Consider the following 19,633-nt stretch of genomic DNA (forward strand, 5'->3'; position numbering starts at 1 on the left):
GTCTTGTTCTAACAGCGAGCCTTGCTGCACACCAGCCTGAGCAACACAGCCCTGGAGTAAGCAATCCCAAGGGCCACCTGCCTGCCAATACGACCAGGACATCGCACACCGGGCCAGTTTAGTCTGTGGTTCAGATACAGCAATGATCCCTGCGTCAAATGGCCACAGGATTCCCTGCACCTAGCAATTCCTGGGATACAGCCATGAGCTAGGCTTCCACAGGCAAGAAGGGGAGGATGAGTCGAGGCTACCCAGTCCAGCAGAGAGGCAGGTTCCCAGGTGCCTCTGGCTGATGCACAGAGCTGCTTCAGTATATACATGCCTTGCACCATCATGCAGGGTGGAGACTTCATGGACTTTGCTATGTCCCATCCCAAGTCCTTGCAGCTGCTCTCCAAGGGGTCTGCACACTATACTGAGTTGTAAGGTGGGACCCAAGTCTGTCAGGCTTCTTGAGGGCTCAAGCTAATCCAGGAAGTCAAGAGTTCCAACTTGAACTCACTCTCCTTGGGTAACCCCTCCCTCTGCACCAGCATTCGGCCCCCTCTGAACCCCCCCCCCACTGCCCTCCACTCCCTAGGATCAGCAGGGTAAAGCAAATGGCACCACAACTCCTTGCCCCCAGTGTTGGGGAAACAGGAACCAAACAAACCAGAGCACATTTCCCTGGGATTGTCTCTCTGCTCACACTCCAGAGAGGAGGACAGAAGCAAGGCTCTGATTTGGCCTGTAGCAACCTAAGGGTTTCCAGTAACACCAGGTACAATGCAGGCATCTCATGCACCTGGAAAGGCCCCACAATCTCATTCCCTGCTGCCTTGGTAGAGACAATATTATGGGCTAGTGTGTGCATCATTCCCCCTTTGCATGTGGGGGTGGTGGGGAATAATTCCTAGTTGATCAGAAAACCCTCTTTACCCCCCTCCCTCCCAGCTTCACTAACCTGGGACACCACAAAAAACACACACTCTAGAACAGGGATGGGCAAACTTTTTGGCCTGAGGGCCACATCAGGGTTGCGAAACTGCATGGAGGGCCAGGTAGGGAAGGCTGTGGAAGATTTCACTCTGATGGGCAGGATTCCTACATCATCAGCTGGCACAAATGCCAAAGAGCATCGCACATGCACCAGCCTGGGCTTTGACTTGGGCTGGTCACTGATGACAGCGGATGTCTCTTTCGAAGGTGTGTTAAACCTTTGATACAGAGGTTGGGAATAATTTTAAGAAACCACACGCCACTTCCTCTCCCTTTTCTTATCAAAGTCTGGTCCGAATCCTGGCAACTGTTCATTCTTCTCTATAAAAGGAAGCCAATCTTTTGAGACAAACCATGATCTGGTTGTTAAGGCACCCACTGGGGCGGTGGAAGACCTGGGTTCTATTCCCAGCTCTGCCACTCACCGGCTGGGTGTCCCTGGGTGAATCACTCCACATCTGTTTCCACTCCCACCCTTTGTCCGTCTTGTCTGGTTAGTCTATAAGCATTTGACAGTAGGTGGCCTTGGACATAGCTGCTGTGTCTGCACAGCAAGTAGGAGGTGATTGCCGCACATGTGGGCACACATTCCAACAGGCAACAAAAGGGAGGATATACCATGCAGCAGTGCTCGCATCCCTTTGATATGGACGTGAAACATGGAGAGTTGACCAACACACATTAAGCAACTTGAAATATTTCCCATGTCCTGTCTTCATTCTAGTCAGAAGGTCCACTGGCAGGACAAAATCTCCAATATTAACATCCTGAAAAAAGGCAAAACCAACCAGCATCGAGGCAATGTTCAGCAAAGCTCTGCTTAGATGGACAGATCACATAGTCAGACTGGGCAACAACAGACCCCTGAAAAAAATTTTCCCTGGTGAGCTGAAACTCGGAAAGAACAGCGGGACAACGAAAATGCTTCAAAGACACCCGTAAGCAGATTCTCACCTCATGCGCCCTAAATACTGATTACTTCGAAGACATCCCAGACAGATCTGAATGGAGAGCAACTATCAATAAAAGGCTTTAAACACTTTGAGGAAGGCTGATGTGAAAAATGGATCAAAAAAAGGCCAACCTCATGCAAAGTCTTCAATGGCAGCCTGCGTATTCCTACAGGATATCTGTCTGCCACCTTCCTGCTCACCCATCGGGCTACTCAGCCACATGAGAACACAAGTGATGCCATGACATCATCAGATACAATGGACAGAGACACTGTGCTAACTTAAAGCTAGCAGGCAAAGCTAAAAATAGCAGTGACGTTTTGGCAGTGGCTATGGCATGGGCTAGTTACCCGAGCACAATACTGCCTGGGCTCCGGGGTACGTTGGCTAGCCCGTGCAGCTATGGCATCGCTGCTATTTTTAGCTGCACTAGCTAGATTAAAGCTTGCTGGTGCATGCCTCCATGTTTTGCAAACACATGTCCTGAATGCTTGCGGATACAGCCTGCGTTTGTAAGGCACCCAGCACTCTGGAGCCCACGGGGCGCAGATTCAGTCAGTCGGGTGTACTGGTTCCTCGCTGAAGCTGCTGCGGTGTAATATCGAATCTCAGCTTTCATTTGAAAACACTGCAACCCTAAAAATCTAGAGATTTAAAGAACACCTCCAAGTCATGACGCAAGCATAACAGATGCAGAGAGGTCTGAGAGTGTGCTTAGGCCTCAGAGGTGTCAACCGCCCCAATCATCTCAGCAAGGAGTTATCTCAGATACCCTAAATGATCACCACTGGGTGTCTACACAGCAAAGAAAAGCCTGAGGCACCGAGTCTCAGAGCCCTGGTGAGTTAGCTCAGGCTCACTGGGCTTGGGCTGTGGGGTTGAAAAACAGCAGCATACAGATTTGGACTCGTGCTGGAGCGTCTACACTGCTATTGACCCAGGCTCAGAGCCGCAGGTTTTTCTTCGCAGTATAGACATATCTGCCAATATCAGCCTTGTTTCCTTTCACTCCTCAAGTGAGGGGAGGGTCACAGCTGTGCACAATTCACAGTGCACGATGGCTCCTTCTGGCAACTCACATGGGTGAAGCTTATTTTGTGGGCAGAGCATGAAGAGCACCAGCACTTCACCCCCTGCCCACAATGCCGAGAGGGGCCTTTATGCACTCATGGAATTTAAGAAATCATGATCTGACTCCGCTCCTGAGTGCATCAGGAGCGCCAGCCGAATCCCCCGTTGGGAGGACTGGCTCAGCGATGCACGGCCACTGACAAACTGCAGGCAGACACCCCTGCCTGGGTCCTGTCCCAAAGGGCGCACACGGCAGCTGCCCAAAGCACGCACCCGGTTTTATCGCGGAGGAGCTGCAGCCCCAGCAGGCGCACCAGGAGGATGGGACACAAGCAGCTGAACAGGAAAACGAAACAAAAGCACTTTGAGAAAGAGAAAATTTCATAACTTCTCAATGCGTCACTTGGGGTTGTCCGACGCTGGAGCAGCTGCAACACCCTCTGCAGCATAAAGCCACATGAAGTGCCTGGGGACTCCTGACCTTTAACCTTGTCAGTGGTCGCTGAGCATCTGGTTTGGGTCCTACGAGGAGCTTTAGTTCAGTAAGTAGATTCCTTTTGCTCTTGGTTCACCTGCAATTAGCCCCACTAGCTATAGTCACAGATTTACATAGACGTGCAATATATGCGACTGCCACAAGAGCCAAGCGGTACATGCCCAGCGGGGTCACAGTTAGCCAGCTGCTGCCAAGGAAGAGGCTACCAGGGAACAGACACAGACACATCTATGGCAGAGGGGCCCCCTCCTGCCTCCAGAACTTACAAACATCTCAAAACAGTCACATGGACAAAATCAGCCCCATCCCAGGCAAGAGCGGTTTAAAGTGGCCAAATCGATGAGCTGACAGTATATACAATTACTCTCCCATGACTCTCCCTCCCCCCCCGTCCCACGACACTTTGGGGAATGGAAACAGCTCCCACTGTTTGAAAGTGCCCACTGAGGAGAAATCAAATTGCAGCAGCAGAAAGCAACACACAGTAAATCCTGGTGCTGGCTCAATAAAACACCAGGCTTAGAATTCACATCAAATGCGACCCCACTCCCTACCAACCAGGTGCAGAGCAGCGATTTATATACAAGCTTTCTCAGCCCCACAGAAATACCACATGGCACATGTTAGAATCATAGAATCATAGAATATCAGGGTTGGAAGGGACCTCAGGAGGTCATCTAGTCCAACCCCCTGCTCAAAGCAGGACCAATCCCCAATTTTTGACCCAAATGGCCCCCTCAAGGATTGAACCCACAACCCTGGGTTTAGCAGGCCAATGCTCAAACCACTGAGCTATCCCTCCCCCCTATGAATGATGTTGACAGGCATCATTCCCCCATCGCTCTGAGGGCAGACCCAGGCATGCAGTGATCTCCTGCCAGACCAAATCTCAGCTCCCTGCGAAGACATTCACAGGACTTTTCCTATTCCCTAGGAAGGGGCAAGAGAGAGAAGCATTATAGCAGCAATGGTGGTTACAAAGACAACTTCCCATCTCTGGAGCAGCATACATCTCACAAAACATGATCAGAGCAAACCAACCCATGGAAACTGGGGACTTTCAGTTAGTGCAGGACCTACTATAAACAGAGCACCTCCACATTTTAATCTTCAAATCCCAACCATCTTTCCAGAAAATCACCCATGCCCATTTGGGCACAGAATGACCATCCTTATTCTCTCCCCGCTATAGGCTGGCAGTAACCCTGGGTAGGATCTTTCTGGTGGGGTGCTTTGAAGAGATTTTCTCTCTCTGGAGACCAAGGGATAGTCATACTGGCCCCCACACCACACGTCCTTTTCTAAAATCGAGGTACCCCATATCTCCAGGACCACCGACTGGTTCCATAACAGATGGGCTATGCTCAGCTGAGCCACCTTCAAATTGGCTGGCTGCCCAATCTTCAAACCTGGCTGTCTGCAAATAGGACCTCAACCCATCAAGTGAACAGTTCACCCCACCTCCACACCTTCCACCCACAAAAACCAGCAGCAGCAGCCACCTCTGAAGTAGGACAGAGCCACAGAGACCATTTGTTGAGACCATCAAATAATAATTTACTGCGATTCAATCTGTGGCTTTGTACAGTTGCTGGGAGAGGAGGAGGAGGCAAAAGGAGACGGGGAGGGGGGGAAAAAGTTGCTTGTCACAAGCCTTGATGAAGTTTGAGACAGTCCGTGTGGGGCTCAAGATACCCTCTGTGTCTCCCTCCTCCCCCACACTCCTCCCCTGAATCCATTTGCTGCTTCTTTTGTGTCACCGCCGTCTGCCTGCGCCGCACAGGGGAAACCCCTCCAAGTCACGGTCTGGTCAACTGAAATGAAAAGGGGGAGGAGGAACGAGAATCAGCAGCTGTTCTTATCCTACCCTCTGCTAGCCGCTACCCAGCCCTCCCGCTCCCACTGCCTCCTGCTGAGGGGACACGGGGCTTGGGGAGCGGGGGGTTGAGAGAACGTGTTAATTTTTGAGAGTTCAGGCCCCTGCTTGGCAAAGTGCATGCTTGACTTTAAAGATGCACTTAAGCGAGCAAGCAGGCGCTTTGCTGAATGGGGCTTTATGCTGGCATTTGAGTACCTAACTCCCTTAGGTGCCTTTCAAGGCCCCAGCCTTTATGGATAAGGGGCATTTTAACGTCGATGATGAGCATGCTGGTGTTGCACCTTGACAGGGCATGTTCCACCCACAAATCTCCACATATTGGATGAAGGTGGGAAAATATCAGCCTCTCCCTCTCCAGGATGGGACATAGGCAGCGCTGGGAAGGCAAACATTTTATGTTGCTGGCTAAAACATTCACAACTGGGTGCCAAAGAGATGCTGAGCACATGCAGCTCCTTTGGGCTTCAGGGGGCATTCAGAGCGCTCAGCACCTCTGACAAATCAGGTCCCGTAGTGAGGCAAGAGCAGAGTCAGGAATCAAACCCAGGCATCTCGACTCCCAGGCCCCAGCCACCAATGCATCTTGGCCTCTCTTTTCCCCGCACTTCTGGTTTTACTCCCCCTCTACTCTTGCCCTTTACCAGATACCGCATCTAAAAGGGAGCTGAGCGCCCAGGTTCTAATTCCTTCCTTGGCCATTGACTCATGGCCCCATGAATAAGTCGCTTTACCTCTCTGTACCTCAGTTTACTCATCATAAAAATAGGTGTACTGCCCCAATCTACGTCACGGGGCACTGCAAGGCTCACTGTTAATACGGCTCTGATTTTACTCCTCCGCTGTTGGTCACGGAGGCTGCCCTGGATTACGCAATTCCCTGGAGCATTTTGGGATAGTGTGTCAGATGCTCTCCCAGTTAAAAGCTGTATTGTGGTTTGCACTGCAAATAAAGAAGGCTAAAGAGGCTCCGCTTTCCTCCGCGTAGAGAAACAGCTGGACTGATACCCTGCAGCATTGTGTGGATTTCTGATGTCCACTCAGCATTTAAGTGTTAGTTTTCTGTCACTGCAGGGAAATGGTAAAGGCTCTTCATTGCCACTGGGATGTAGGTAACTCACAGAATAGTTAGATCAAAACATTTTCAAGGCCCCTTTGGAAAGATTGTCCATGTCAGCGATAGACGCCAGCCCCTCTCCTGCTTCGGCAGCACAATCCCTCCTAGTGAGGGAGAAGGGAACAGTAGTTTAAGGAGATGTTTGGAGCTGTGTGCGCGCTTTCAGCTGAAAACGATCATCGCCAGAGCAGGAAACGAGCCCCAGTACTCGTATCCCCATCCGGAGGAAATGCTTCTGAACATCTGGATTATCTGAACATCTGGAAACCTCCTGTAACAATAGTTGCACTCGGCCCAGCACGAGGATCAGTCCCACTGAGAGATCCCATCCAGGATCCACTCTCCCCTCAGCAGAGAGCCATGGGGTGGGGCGCTCCGCTGTTTTTGTTTACAGAGAAAGAATGTGGGGGGAGGAGGGGGAGCTTGGGGAAGAGCTCTGTGGAGCTCACCGCCTTGCCAGAGGCTGTGTGTCGAGATGCAATGGAGGAAGACAGCTGCCGCCCATTCAACTAGCCCCCTTTAGCAGAGTTCCTGGAACTGGATAACCCCAGCTTTTCCCCTGGGAATTCAGTACCTGTTAAAGGAGATGGAAGAACAGCTCTGGCGCCTGGCGTCCTCTATTATCCAGGGAAAAGGCTCATCGGGGCAGCAGCCGTGCAAGCTTCCCTGACTAGCACACTTCAACCCCAGCCCTTCGGGGAAAGAGGCTACTTCAATTTCCCTGACCCATTCAGCCCTTGCTTACCCTGCAGCAGTGTCAGCAGAGAGGTTTGGGTGACATGAACTAAAGCCACCATGCTCATTCCATGCTGGCCGCCAGAGAGCTGATAGCAGCCTTTGCTCACTGCCATCCGGGGCCAGATTCCCCAGGACCCTTTTACTTAATCAGAAGTTTTTTAAAAAAGGAAAGCCAGACATGCAGCTCTGGCTCTGACTAATATGATTTATAAAGGCAAACAGCCCTTTCACGACACCCTTGACTCTGTTGGTAGCATGTCTACAGTGGCGCTGGGGAGGTAAATTCCAGCTCAAAGAGACATACTTGCCCTAGCTGCGATGGTGAGGGAATTCCTTTTATTGGACCAACCTCCGCTGGTGACAGAGACAAGCTCTTGAGCTTCACAGCCCTTGTCTCTTTCTCCAAAAGAAGCTAGTCCAATAAGAGAGAGAGATTGCCTCTCGCCCACCTTGTTTCCCTCAACACGGGTACAACAGCACTGCAAACAACTTTGAATCAGAAATGCAGCCCCAGCCCCGCTTATTCAGACTCCTGTAGGGAGAGCGAGTATAAGGGAATCACTGAGCTGCCCACTTCCTTCACTGCCCTGCCGTTGCCACAGGAGGGTAGTGGTGGGGTGTAATAGAACCTGACTTCATTTGCAGCTAGAGCTGGGGTTTTTTTTTTCCTTTTAATGAAAAAATAAAAAACAGAGGAAAAAATATGTTTTTAGTAAAAATTTGTCAGTTTTTTTTTTTTTATTTAAAATTGACCACCTTTACCAAAAAATCCAGCTTTTTTAAATGAAAATTGCTCGGTTTTCATTAAAAAACAAACAAACAAACAAAAACACACCACCAGAAAATGCTGACCAAAGCAAGGGCTTTCTGAGGAAATGTTTGTTTTGGCCAATAAGCTGGTTTTTTTTTTGTTGGGGAAACAAAGGGTTCAATGAAATCATTTCAACCTACTCTTTTTGCAGCCTGGTACACGGTCAATGAATCCCTGCCTCCGGTACACGCCTGGCTGCAGCCTGCACCCATCTCTGGCACACCCCTCTCCCTCCAACTGGGCTCACCTTGGTCATGATATCACACATTTACAATTCATGCAGCCTGGGCCACTTTCATCCGGTGGATTCAGCTTGCGTAGTTTGTGCTGCCGGATCTCCCGCACTAAGGTATAGAAGGCATCTTCAACACCCTGGAAGAGAGGCATAACATTCTGCTCAAAGAGCGCCAAAGCCGCTCGGAAAAAGGGCGGAGGTGAGGGCAGATGGATCTAGATGATCACTAGAAGTCCCCTGCAGAGAACTGCATAGTGTAGTTCAAGTGGGTTTTGACTCGAGTTAAAGGGATGAAACTGTGCAAAGAAATCAGAGAGGAATCCCAGGAAATGGTTCCTACTGGCAAAATGTGGCACATAACTACCAGGCTACCAAAGGACACGGAAGCTCCATCTCTAGGGCCACCTAAAACGAGACTGGACATCCCACTAGAAATTGTACTTGAACTAACAGCCCTGAGCTGACTGCCTCTTTCCCATCTCTAACCCTCCAAACCAGGGGCACTCCCTGCAGAAACTGCACCCATACGTAATGTGTGCATGTCTGCATGGACAGCAGGACAAGGTGGTTAGCAAAACAACTCAGGATCAGACAGCTATGCAGTGAACATAAGGACTAGCCCACAGCCCTGCAGAAAGCTTCATTTCAATACAGCAGACATCAAAGAACTTCTGTTGAACATTCAGCCCCTTAACACACCTCTCGTCCCCCGAGGTGCACACATTGGGAAACTGGGGAGCAAACCATGTTGGCCCAAGGAGCAAATACCCCTGTCCCTCCCTCTGGATTGAACCAGAAGCCAGGACTCAGCCTTGGACTGGGTTTGGTTCACGCATTCTCTCATGTTTCAAATGTGGGGCTGAGCACGTGCTTGTTTGCACCACAAACCCGAGAGGATCCTCTTCTTGTGCTGCGCTAGCCCATGAGGGCTTGCAATCAAGAGCCATTTGTCATAGGTGCCCTCTCGCCCTTCCGCAGCCACTTCTTGTGGGTGTTTTCCTCACAACCAGGCAGACTGCCCTGACAGGCGTTATGGGGCAATGCAGCATGGCCCCAAGAGACCATCAGCAGAAGCTACGGGACCATGGGGAGTGAAGATCAAGGTGCAATTTTAAATCATATGGGGCTGCAGGTATTTATTAACTCTATGGAAGTTATGTACCACATAGCCCTCCCTACGACCCACTTGGAGCTGTGCAAGCCTGTGATGTAGCCCTCCCTACAGCAAGGGGACACATCGCTTCTCTAGGGTGAGAGAGAGAGTGAGAGTGAGGTCAGTGACCAGAGAAAACACTTAAGGATGAAGAGTTAGGAGATAAACACAGGGATGCTACACAAAGGTGCATTGGAAACAATCTGCTGCCAATGCCAGCCTAGGACGCACCCAACTGCAGCATGTGGGTGGCTTTTCAACCCTTTTTTATAATCCCTCCGGTGAGTTGGGTGCTGGTCAAATGTCCCAGATCAAGGGCCCTGAAGAATGAAGTCCTCCCTGTCCAAAGGGCAAGCAGCGTCCCCACAACCCTCTGCCGGCATGTCTCAGCCCTGACCTGTGGGGACCCCCTCTAGCAGCAAGGCGGCCTATTCAGCCCCAGGCTTCTCTGCTGAGACTACCAAGAAGAGCTCCTACTGGTGCCAATCATGGAAGTGCTCTGGAGATGCGGACTCATTCCACACAGGCTACCCTGTGACCACGCCTTTCTGGCCTGTGCATTCAATTCCACCCCCTCCAGAGCTCACACACAGGGCAAGCCCCCACTGTGCAGGGAACTGGACCAGCTCACTGGGATAGGGAGAGGAATTCTCTCCTGGAACATCCAGCCTTGAGGTGGCAACTGACTCCGCCAACCATTGGCATTTCTCCCCGTTGATCTACACGGCACGCGACCGCCACAATAGTTCACTGGTCGTTTCTGCCATCTCTAGGCACTGGCTCCAAGAAGTTAGGGGGAGAGCAGGCAAGACACAAAAAAGACACTTCTTTTTAGAGAGGGGAGGCAGAGAAGAGGTAGCCACTAACCCTGAACCTCGTGTGTTCTCCCAGGCCTAGCACCCGGGACACTCAGCTCCATCAGGAATTGCTGTGGATAGGGCAAGGGTAGCATTAATCAGATTCCTGGGGGGCACATTTAATCCCGCAAGGCACTCGTGTAATACAGCGATGAGTGCAGCACAAATACACTATCCCGGTGCACTGGCGCAACATGGGCCTTCATGCTGTGACACAGCATCGGATCCTCACAAAGCAAACCAGTGTGGTTGGCCAAGACAGAAGTAGCAGCCTTGGGAAGGGTTTGGGGCGTGGGAGAGATCCGGCTGTGGATTTATCTCTCCAGCACCATCACTCCGAGCTCACCCAGGTGGCAGCCCTTCCCCAAGATGGGTTTCCTGGCAGCTTTATCCCAGCATCCCGACTGCGGTAAATCACTGCCAGCGCTGGCCTGCTCTAATTCATGCTCACTCCCCTGCTCACTGGCACTTCAGAGCTGTCAGAGGAGGCTCAGCACACTGTGTAATTAGCAGTTGGAGCATTGCTTGCCTGACAGCAAATGCATGTTGCTCTGTCAACAGGGCTGTGCGTCAGCCCTGCTGCTGTCAGTCACAGGGCACGCAGAACTGCTGCGGGAAGCAGGAGGCCGGCTCAGGGATTGTTTCCTCACCCAACACAGGGAGGGGGCAGATGGCAGCTGTGGGAGGAGCAGGGGAGGAGGTTCCTTCTGGCTGAGTTGACTAGGCAATTTCTTACAGCCACAACAATGGAATGAAGCATTGAGAAGAGGAGGTAACTAGACAGGCTGGTGTAGCCTTTAGTGCTGGGGCAGCTCTCCGGGCACCAATCCCAGAGCCCTGGTCTTTCAGGATATGCTGAATCCACACACCCATCTCTGGCATTACCAGAGATATCCCTACCTGGATTCAGGGGCAAAACACTTACTACAGAAATCCCACCAGCCACAACCTATCCAACCCAACGTGACTGTCACCACAGAGAAATCGAGTAGGACCTACACTAAGTGCTGAGTCTGGAATGTTTAGATGGGTCACATGGAGATAGGGGTTTGTAGGTGTATAAAAAGGGGGCCTTTGAGGACTGCTATTGGTTCACATTTTAAAACCATCTCTCCTCCTACCTGTCTGGTTTTCGCTGATGTCTCTATGTAGGGGATTCCGTAATTCCTGGCCAGGTCCTGCGCCTGCCGGGTTTCCACTGTCCGGGCCGGAAGGTCACACTTGTTTCCCACCAGCACCATGGGGACATCGTCTGAATCCTTCACTCTCTTGATCTGCTCTCTGCAGAGATAAGAGATGCTGAAGTGAGGAGGGGAAAAGCCATTTCATTGTCACAACAGCAGCAGCTAGTTTCAGAAAGATCCTCGTGGGAGCAGAGCACATGCCACTTGTAACGGATAGGAACAAAATTCTGCTTCGCTAATACAAGCCCCAGTGAAAGTCAACAGAATTTGTGCTTCTATGTCATTTAGGTGCCTTATGAAAATCCCACTCTTTGTCCATCTGTTTTGTGGAGCCAAGACAAGCTCATACATTTTAAAAAGGATTACGTGGGGCATATTTGTTATTGGAAGGCTGGGGACACAGAACCAAAGTGGCCCCTTTGGCTCCGGGATAAACATGGGCTGTGCCTAGCTTTGACCTGTCATAAGGTCTTGAGGGTTGTCTGGGAACAGCTTCCCTCTGTCAGCAACAAAACTACAGCCAGGCTCAGTACTGTAATCCCAGAGTCACCAGGCAGCTGTCCAGGGGCAAAGAAACATCTCGTATCCCGGGGCAGGAACAAAGTCTTACTTGCTCATATGGAAATGCAAAGCAATGAACATGGAGCCCATGTGCAGCAGCCATTGGCTAGGATCTGCTTGCCAATTTGAACCGAGCAAGGAGAAAGAGAATGCTCAGGACCATGAGCTGATGGATTCCGCGGTGTTTTTCCAAGGCAACAACTGTTCCCCTTGGTTATTCGCCCCGCTGGGAGAACAGACGTATGATCTAAATAAAAAGCCACATGCATTTCACTCTCCTCTCCTCTCCCCTCCCCCCCCACCAAACAAGGTGTCGTTAATCCCTCTCATTATTCCAACCCCATTTTGGATACTCATTCAACATGTTCAAAATCCCCTGGAGGTGAGAAGCAGCGAATTAGCATGCTGGCCTCTTGGCCTTTCAATCCTGGAGCTCTGGTTTCAAATCCTGACGTTCACAAGTGAACGGGCTCATCATCTCAGTTCCCATTTGTCCATATTGCAAAACCATGGACTGCACTATCGACCCAATTCAGCAAGGCATGTACGTATGTGCTTAACTTTCCTCAGCTTCAATGGAAATCAAGCACATGCTTAATGTGCTAAATCAGGGCCTCTATAACCAGCCTCGTCTACTCAAAGAGACATACCTTGGGCTGGAATAACAAGGGGTGTTGCAGGCAGTTGCTGCCTTCGGCCAATATAGGTGCACAGGATCCTGATCTTCCTGCACACATACACACCCCATTCCTCCAGATTCCCCTTTCACACTCCTGTCTGATCCCATCGCCTGGGAGCTGTGGCAGAGACCAAGAGCCACCTCAGCTCCCTCGACCCCCGGATGGAAGGGGATTGCTAGAACCCACAGAATATGAAGAAGAAGAGATGTGTACAAAGGATAATGATGGTCACCAAAGGCTGGGAGGGGACAGCTTCCAGATACACAGAAACCGCCACTGGAGGGAGTGATGGTACTCAGAAATGGGGAACCTGGTCAAATGTGGGGGGTAGGGGCTAGAGGCGGCCTGCGAAGTGTCACTTCTTATAGGACCCTGGCAAAAATCTAGGGCTGGCCTTGGTAGCAAATCAGGACTGAGGTGCATTGGCTGGAGTGGAATAGTAAAGGGTGTTACAAATAAGATCTGGACTGCACCGGCAGAGCTGTGGGCTGGGGTTCAGGACTGGGACAGCAGGGGGGCCGCAGGTCAGGCCTGAGGTGCGTTGGCAGAGCTGTTAAGGGCCCTGCACTATGTCAACCTACCCTTTACTTAGATAAACCAATACGTAACCATTAGCCCTCTCCCCCAACTTCATGAGCACCAAACGGCAGCCCTTCGTGCATGTGTGTCAGCCACTGTCTGAACAGTTCCACTCTATCACATTGGCTTTCAGACTCCAGCTCCTGCTCAGCCAGCATGAATGACTGCTGGGAACCACCCTACAGAGCAAACCTCCTCCCAGAAGTCAAAGATACTACTGTTCTAGGCACCCAGGGCTGGAGCATGGTCAGTCAGCACTTCCTGCTCGGAGGGCCTGATCCTTGGGAGCCCAAGAAGCCACGAACCTTTTCACTGCCCCGAATGTTTGCTGAACACGCTCTTTGTCTCGTGCTCCAGACAGCACAGAACCCCTCCCTGAAGAACACTTATTTAGCAGCGACAGACAGTGCTGGCAGGGCTTCCCATTCCTTTGCCTGCCTGCCTAAGGAATAGCTGCTCCCAGGCCTGTGAAACATGTGCTTACAAAGAGCCCCTCCCGCATTTCCTACTGCAAACAGACTACATCCATAAAGCCCTCCTGCCCCCAAAGCCAAGTCCTCGGGAGAAGGTGTAAGGCAGCTAGGTTACAGTGAGACACCTGGGCCAGGGTCACACCACAAAACCACACTCCGTCCAACCTGGGCCAGCCACTTGCTCCTTGGGTGGCAACCAGAGAGCAGCTATTGCCTTGGGTGCATTAGTCCCTCCCACTGCCAAATTACGTGTGGTGTCTAAGAGGCAGCCTGGTGCAGTGGATAGGGCATTAGTCTGGGAGCCAGGAGACCTGGGTTCTACTCCCAGCTCTGCCACTGATCTTCTGGGTGATCGCAGGCAAGTCACCTCGCCCTCCTTCCCCGCCTTTATCTGTCTTGTTTGTTCACATTATATACTCTTCAGGGCCTCTCCCTAGCTGTGTGCTCTGCAATTCTAATAAGTAGCTAAGGCTGAAGCAGCCCTGCCTATCAGGCACCCTGCCTCTCCTTACCCTTGAGCCTGGTTCTCCCCTCCTCTCTCAGCCTTCCTGCACAGCAGGAGCTGCTGAGATCAGCTTCACTCACAGTGCAACGCCATTAATTAGAGATGGAAGGGATCAGCTCTCTCTTTAGTCATTGTAAACACTTAAACGTTACATTACCATGTCCCCCAAGGCCACCAGCAATCCCCCTCGGATGGATTTTATCAGAGCCACTGACATTAGCCGCCTGCTCCTTTCCTTCTCTGGGGAATGGCTGCTTGAGGTAATTGTCTTTGCTGGCAGCCAGCGCTCCCACAGCGGACAAGCCTGGTCTTGGCAAACGGCACAGTATGCCAGCCAGGCCTGCCCTTTAAAATGGGAGGCAGCACAGCAGCCCTGACCATAGGGGAAGAGTTCGGAGGGGATACTGACCTGTACTGGTGAATATCTTCAAAGGATTTTGTATTGTTAATGGCAAAGACGCACAGGAAGCCCTCCCCCGTCCGCATGTACTGGTCTCGCATGGCGCTGTACTCCTCTTGACCCGCCGTGTCCAAGATGTCTAACAGACAGGTCTCTCCGTCAATAACTACCTGCTTTCTGTAGGAATCCTGCAGGGCCAACAGAAAGGGACAGTCACTAGGAGAGAATGAGCAGGAAGTTACCATAGGGGTCTTCCGCTGCTTGAGCCTTGGGGTTCCAATCCTGACGTGCTGCAGCTAACAAACAGAAGGGAATTTCGTCTCACCCTAGTCACCCCCAGTGGATGTTTGCATACACCCCACAAATACCACCACCCCATTTGCCAGGATTAGGAGCCTCAATTCCACAGGGACTGGAATGGCAGGGAGAAATACACTGGCAGGCGTGCGTAGGGACCTAGGACCAGCGTAGCAGGGGGTGCTGCAGGTCAGGATTGTGGTGCATGGGCAGCATGGCAGGTGGGGGCCCAGGACTGGACTAGAAGAGGGTGCTGCCATCCAGGACTATGGCACACTGGCTATGCTGTGCAGAGGGGACTTACACAATCTCTGCCCACATTACGCCTGGCTCTAGCCAGCCTTAAATTGACTCAACCCCTTTTAAACATGGAATGAGGTGGGGGGGGAGCGGCAGAACAGATTTCCCCTCTGTGCCAGAGCAGCAGCTAACACAACCTCTGTTCCTCCTCTTTACGACGCTGTCTCCCGGCAGACAAGGTGCGCCTTTCACACTAGGGCCACCCAGCCCAGACAACTATTTTTCTAACTTTATTTAGTACAGGCTAAACCCTCCTCATGCCTCCCTTCCTGATGCAGCTTTTCTTAGGGAGCTGCAAGGCACAGTGGTGGTTCAGTCACCTCCTGCGGCCACACCTAGGGACATGCAAACAGCGTGTGGGCGAGTGGGGGCTGGAGTTCATGTGAGTCACTGACACCTCCAACCACTTCTAGTGCAGCCTGTAGCTAATCAGTCCTGGAAATCAGAGACAGAGAAGACCTGCTAAATTATCCAGTCCAGCCTTTGCAAACACAGTGCTACTCCCTATGGGAGATGTTCTACCACATCTCATCCATCCTAACCTTGACTGGCCCAGCTGCCAGGCCTCCCAGCAATTCCCCTGGGAATTCCCAGGCCTAGGACACCTCCCTTGCAAAGATTTTCCTCATATTCCCTTTTCAAAATCCAGCCTAATTCTGCCAGCCATTAGCCAGTTCAGAGCTGCCAAGATTTCCAGACTTCACTAATGGCTTTAGATTCCCTAATATGCTCAACTCTCAGCAAATCTGGCACATATAAAGCACCTCAAGGTGGGCATCCAAGTTCACTAATCTTTCTCCCTTTTGTCTGAACGTTTGTTGTAGTACTAGGTTGGTAGCAAACTCTATAGTTAAGGTTGCCAACTGGATTTAATTATAACCCCTTGTTTTCATTCAGACGTCTCAAAAAATTCTCTTGTGCGGCAGGCATTTCCCACAACTGGTCTATGTTCAAAGTTCCAGTTTGGACAGCTGGAGAAAAAGCCGTTCAGTTATGCAAAAGCCCCAAATACTTGTCCCCATTGTAGAACGGATTGCTGCTACCCATTTTTCACATGGAGAAGGCAAAAATGGCTGAACCTTGAAATCTGATGCGTAATGTAAACGGGGCTCATTCTGGAGTGTTTCAGTTTAGAAAGTAGGTTTGGGTGTGAAAAAGTTAAAACTGTTTAAAAAAAAAAGTCACTTTTGGAGATTCTCAGTGGGAATCTTAAGAGTTTTAAAAGCAGGGCCTCATAAAGCTCTGCCCCTTAGTGACATCATCACACTTCCTCCCTGCCTAGTCTAACCACAGGGGACGTTGCTGGGACAATCTGCATGGAAAGGGGACTGTCATGTTTCATGCAAATCACAGAAACAGCTTAGTCTCTTTCTTCCCACCAGTCCAACCTCAAAAGCGTAAGACTCACAACCAAATCCCTTCATAGCAAGAAAAAGGGTGGGAGGGAAATCACAGGTGTGAAAAAAATCATTGTTCCAGATCTTGCGATTTAAGGATCGTTCTGCAGCTCTGGCTGCACTTTGTGATATTTTGCAAATTCTAAGCCTTCATTTTAAAACCAAAATTAAATGTTTGGCTCTTTCAGTTGCTAAGGTTCAGCCACCATAATGTAAACAGATGGGCTATAGCCCCTTCACCCCGCCACAAGAAAAACTGTTCTTCGACCAAAGAGTAGCAGAAGCAGAGGTCAGCAACAGTATCGAAGGCTGTAGACTGAGCTAATGAAGTTGACATGGACCCATTCCCTTTGTTCATGGCTAGGAAATCAACCACAAGCACGCCTTATAAACACTCCATACCATACAGTGAGGCCTGAAACCAGACCCACAGGGATCCAAGAAGTCAAAAGAATTCAGAGCTGTGACCGTCTCGATACCCCTCCCCATAAAGGGAAGGCTAGAGACAGAGCAGTAATAGAAGAGAGCACCAATGTTGAGTGACTGCTTGGCAAGACACAAGCCACTGTAAAGGCGAATGGCATCCTGCCATCCAGGGAGGCATTCACATTCCCCATTAACATATCTGAAACCTGCCTGATGCCTTTCACTAGCCAAGAGAAGCACGGGTCTGGTCTCTGAGATCACAGCCCACACCTCCACTGGCCCCGGGGGTGTAAACAGGGGGAACTCCACCTGTAAACACAGCTCGCTTGTTCATGGAAGTAGCTTAACCAACTCCTATCAAAGCTGGTCTTATACAGGAAAGAGATGGGGAATCTGCAGTCAGAAATGCTTGGATCTGTCCCTGAGTGGAAAGAATCCAGATTCACTAGGGTGTTCACCACATAGACAAAACAGTCTTACATGCCTAGATTTGGGGGGACCCAATGATGGATGAGAAGAAACCCTTACACCCTCAGACTATGGCAATATTACTGGTTGGATGTGGGACATGCTGTCCCCAGCCACGTTAATCTCCTCCTGCATACTAAGGTGTCCCATGAAGGTGATGGAGCTTGGGGCCAGTGTGTCAGCATTCAACCATCACCAGCTCTTCTACAATTAAACAACATCTTCACAAACATTCCAAGCCTCCTCTTGGTGCTGGCAGCAAGGGAGGAAGCATGCGGAGATCAGTCTGTGTATATCAGGTTACTATCATCCAGATCCTTCATTAACTGACAAGACAGTGGTCCCTGGCATGTGTCTGGAGGACAAACCTCTGGCTGCAAGTATCCATGTTCCATTCACTACCCAGGGAAGGATGGCTGCAGGGAGTCAAAAACTCAAAGTGAAACTCCAGCTAAACTTCTGAGTTTGGCCTGAGGGTAAAGTGAACCCAGGGTCACGTGGAAAGTTTCCTAACTCTGTTAACAAAGCTGGGGTTCAGTTTCAAGTTCATAACAGAACCAGGAAACAGGTGAGTTCCTTGAGGTTTTGTTGAGAATGTTTTGCATTTTTTCAGGTCTGACAGGGTAAGATGGGATCTAAGGTTCCCAGGAGATATTACCAGGAAATCATTTCAAGGGAAGAATTTCCTGGTTTTCTGCCCAGCTTGAACCAAAAATGCCACAGTGTTTTCTTTCATTGCTCATGTTACTTTCTGCTTCATCCCCTCCCTAAACCAGGCACCATCACTTGTGCCCCTCCTTTTGCCGGCTGCCAAGTTATGAAGACACTGTCATAACAGGGGCACATATCAGACCACTGGAGCCAGAGTCCCGGCCACCTGCAGTTTCCACCATGTCGAAACTTTCCAGTTCTAAGAGCCCTTTAAACCTGACAACACTCACTACATACACTCCATACACTACAGAAAGAGGCTTATCTAAGGTTGAGCTGAGCTCATCAGAGGAACGGTGACTGAAACCCTCCTCCCACTTCATATGCGCGGAGCTCAACAAGACAGAGCAGACTGCTACACCCCATTGCTACAGAAACAGCGGCTTAGCGGCTTGTTGCATCCCAGATGCACATCGATAGTGACCCAGGCAGCTCAGAGCACTGAGCTTTCCTGAAGCCGCAGCCAGAAAGGCTTAGCAGGAGACCCGCTGGGAGAGTGCGAAGGGTCGGGCGGAGACATGTAGGACCTATTCCAACGCACTGGGAGACTCTGACTTGCATGCTTTCCAAACATCTCTCGCCCAGTACAAGTCCTCTTAAGTGCAGAAAGAATGCAACCGCCAGAAAAGGGCATCAGCCCCAGACATGCCAGGCATGGTTTCCCTGAAGAAGGAGGGCGCCTGGGCTCATGTTCTCCCATAGCTGAAGGGGCCGCGCCCTCTAGCACAATTTCACAGCACTTCTCCCCCAGCCTCAGCTCAGCACCAAATCTGCAGGTGAGGGATTTGCTGTATCTGCCTGAGCAAGTTTCATTTATAACAGGAGATTTATGGCAGAGAGGAAGCTGGAAGGCTCATTCTGATGCACGGGAATGGAGCAGAGAGGACTCCTCAGTGAGGGAGCTGCTGTTATCATAGTAATCCAACGCAAGGCCTAGATACAGGATGAATGTAAAGTGCAGTGAGAAGAATTCTCCCTACTCATGGGGGGGACATTAAGTGAGTTAGTTCCAATAATGGGAGCCAGGTACCTAACCCCTGAACTATGCCCCTTAGACTGCAGGACCATCCTGTCCAGTATCCTGCCTCCAGTTGTTGCTTCTACACAGTTCTTCAGAGACAGGTTGATAAAGCTCCCATAAAGCCCCTAGCTGAAGGTATTATGGTGTATTTTTAGGAAGATGGGGCTGCTACTGAAAGGAGATTCCTTCCTGCCATCCACAGCACAGCATGCTAGTGTAACTCTGGGGTGGGGGGGGCGGGGAGCAGCAGGCAAATATATTTAAGTGAAAGGAGGAAAACTTTATTTATCAGAGCAGTGAAAGCCTCAGTGGTTTGAGGTTCCTGTGAGGGTATGAAGTGGCAGGG

At 50.6% G+C, this 19,633-nt stretch overlaps 1 protein-coding gene across 4 annotated transcripts in view; it reads right to left on the minus strand.

The window, feature by feature from the left end:
- Nucleotides 1–5,030: 5,030 nt before the first annotated feature.
- The window catches only part of HRAS (HRas proto-oncogene, GTPase), a 72,413-nt gene continuing 57,810 nt past the window's right edge, over nt 5,031–19,633 (minus strand). For all 4 annotated transcript variants that reach the window (XM_084630440.1, XM_084630438.1, XM_084630441.1 and 1 more), the window contains 4 exons: nt 14,677–14,855; nt 11,407–11,566; nt 8,288–8,412; nt 5,031–5,312 (listed from right to left, as the gene is read on the minus strand). In XM_084630440.1, coding sequence (XP_084486566.1) covers nt 8,293–8,412; nt 11,407–11,566; nt 14,677–14,855 — 459 coding nt within the window. In that variant the 3' untranslated portion in view covers nt 5,031–5,312; nt 8,288–8,292. The remainder of the gene's footprint in view (nt 5,313–8,287; nt 8,413–11,406; nt 11,567–14,676; nt 14,856–19,633) is intronic.

Source organism: Lepidochelys olivacea (genome assembly GCF_965140295.1).
Source record: "Lepidochelys olivacea isolate rLepOli2 genome assembly, chromosome: 6".
In the NCBI taxonomy this organism is placed as follows: Eukaryota; Metazoa; Chordata; order Testudines; family Cheloniidae; genus Lepidochelys; species Lepidochelys olivacea.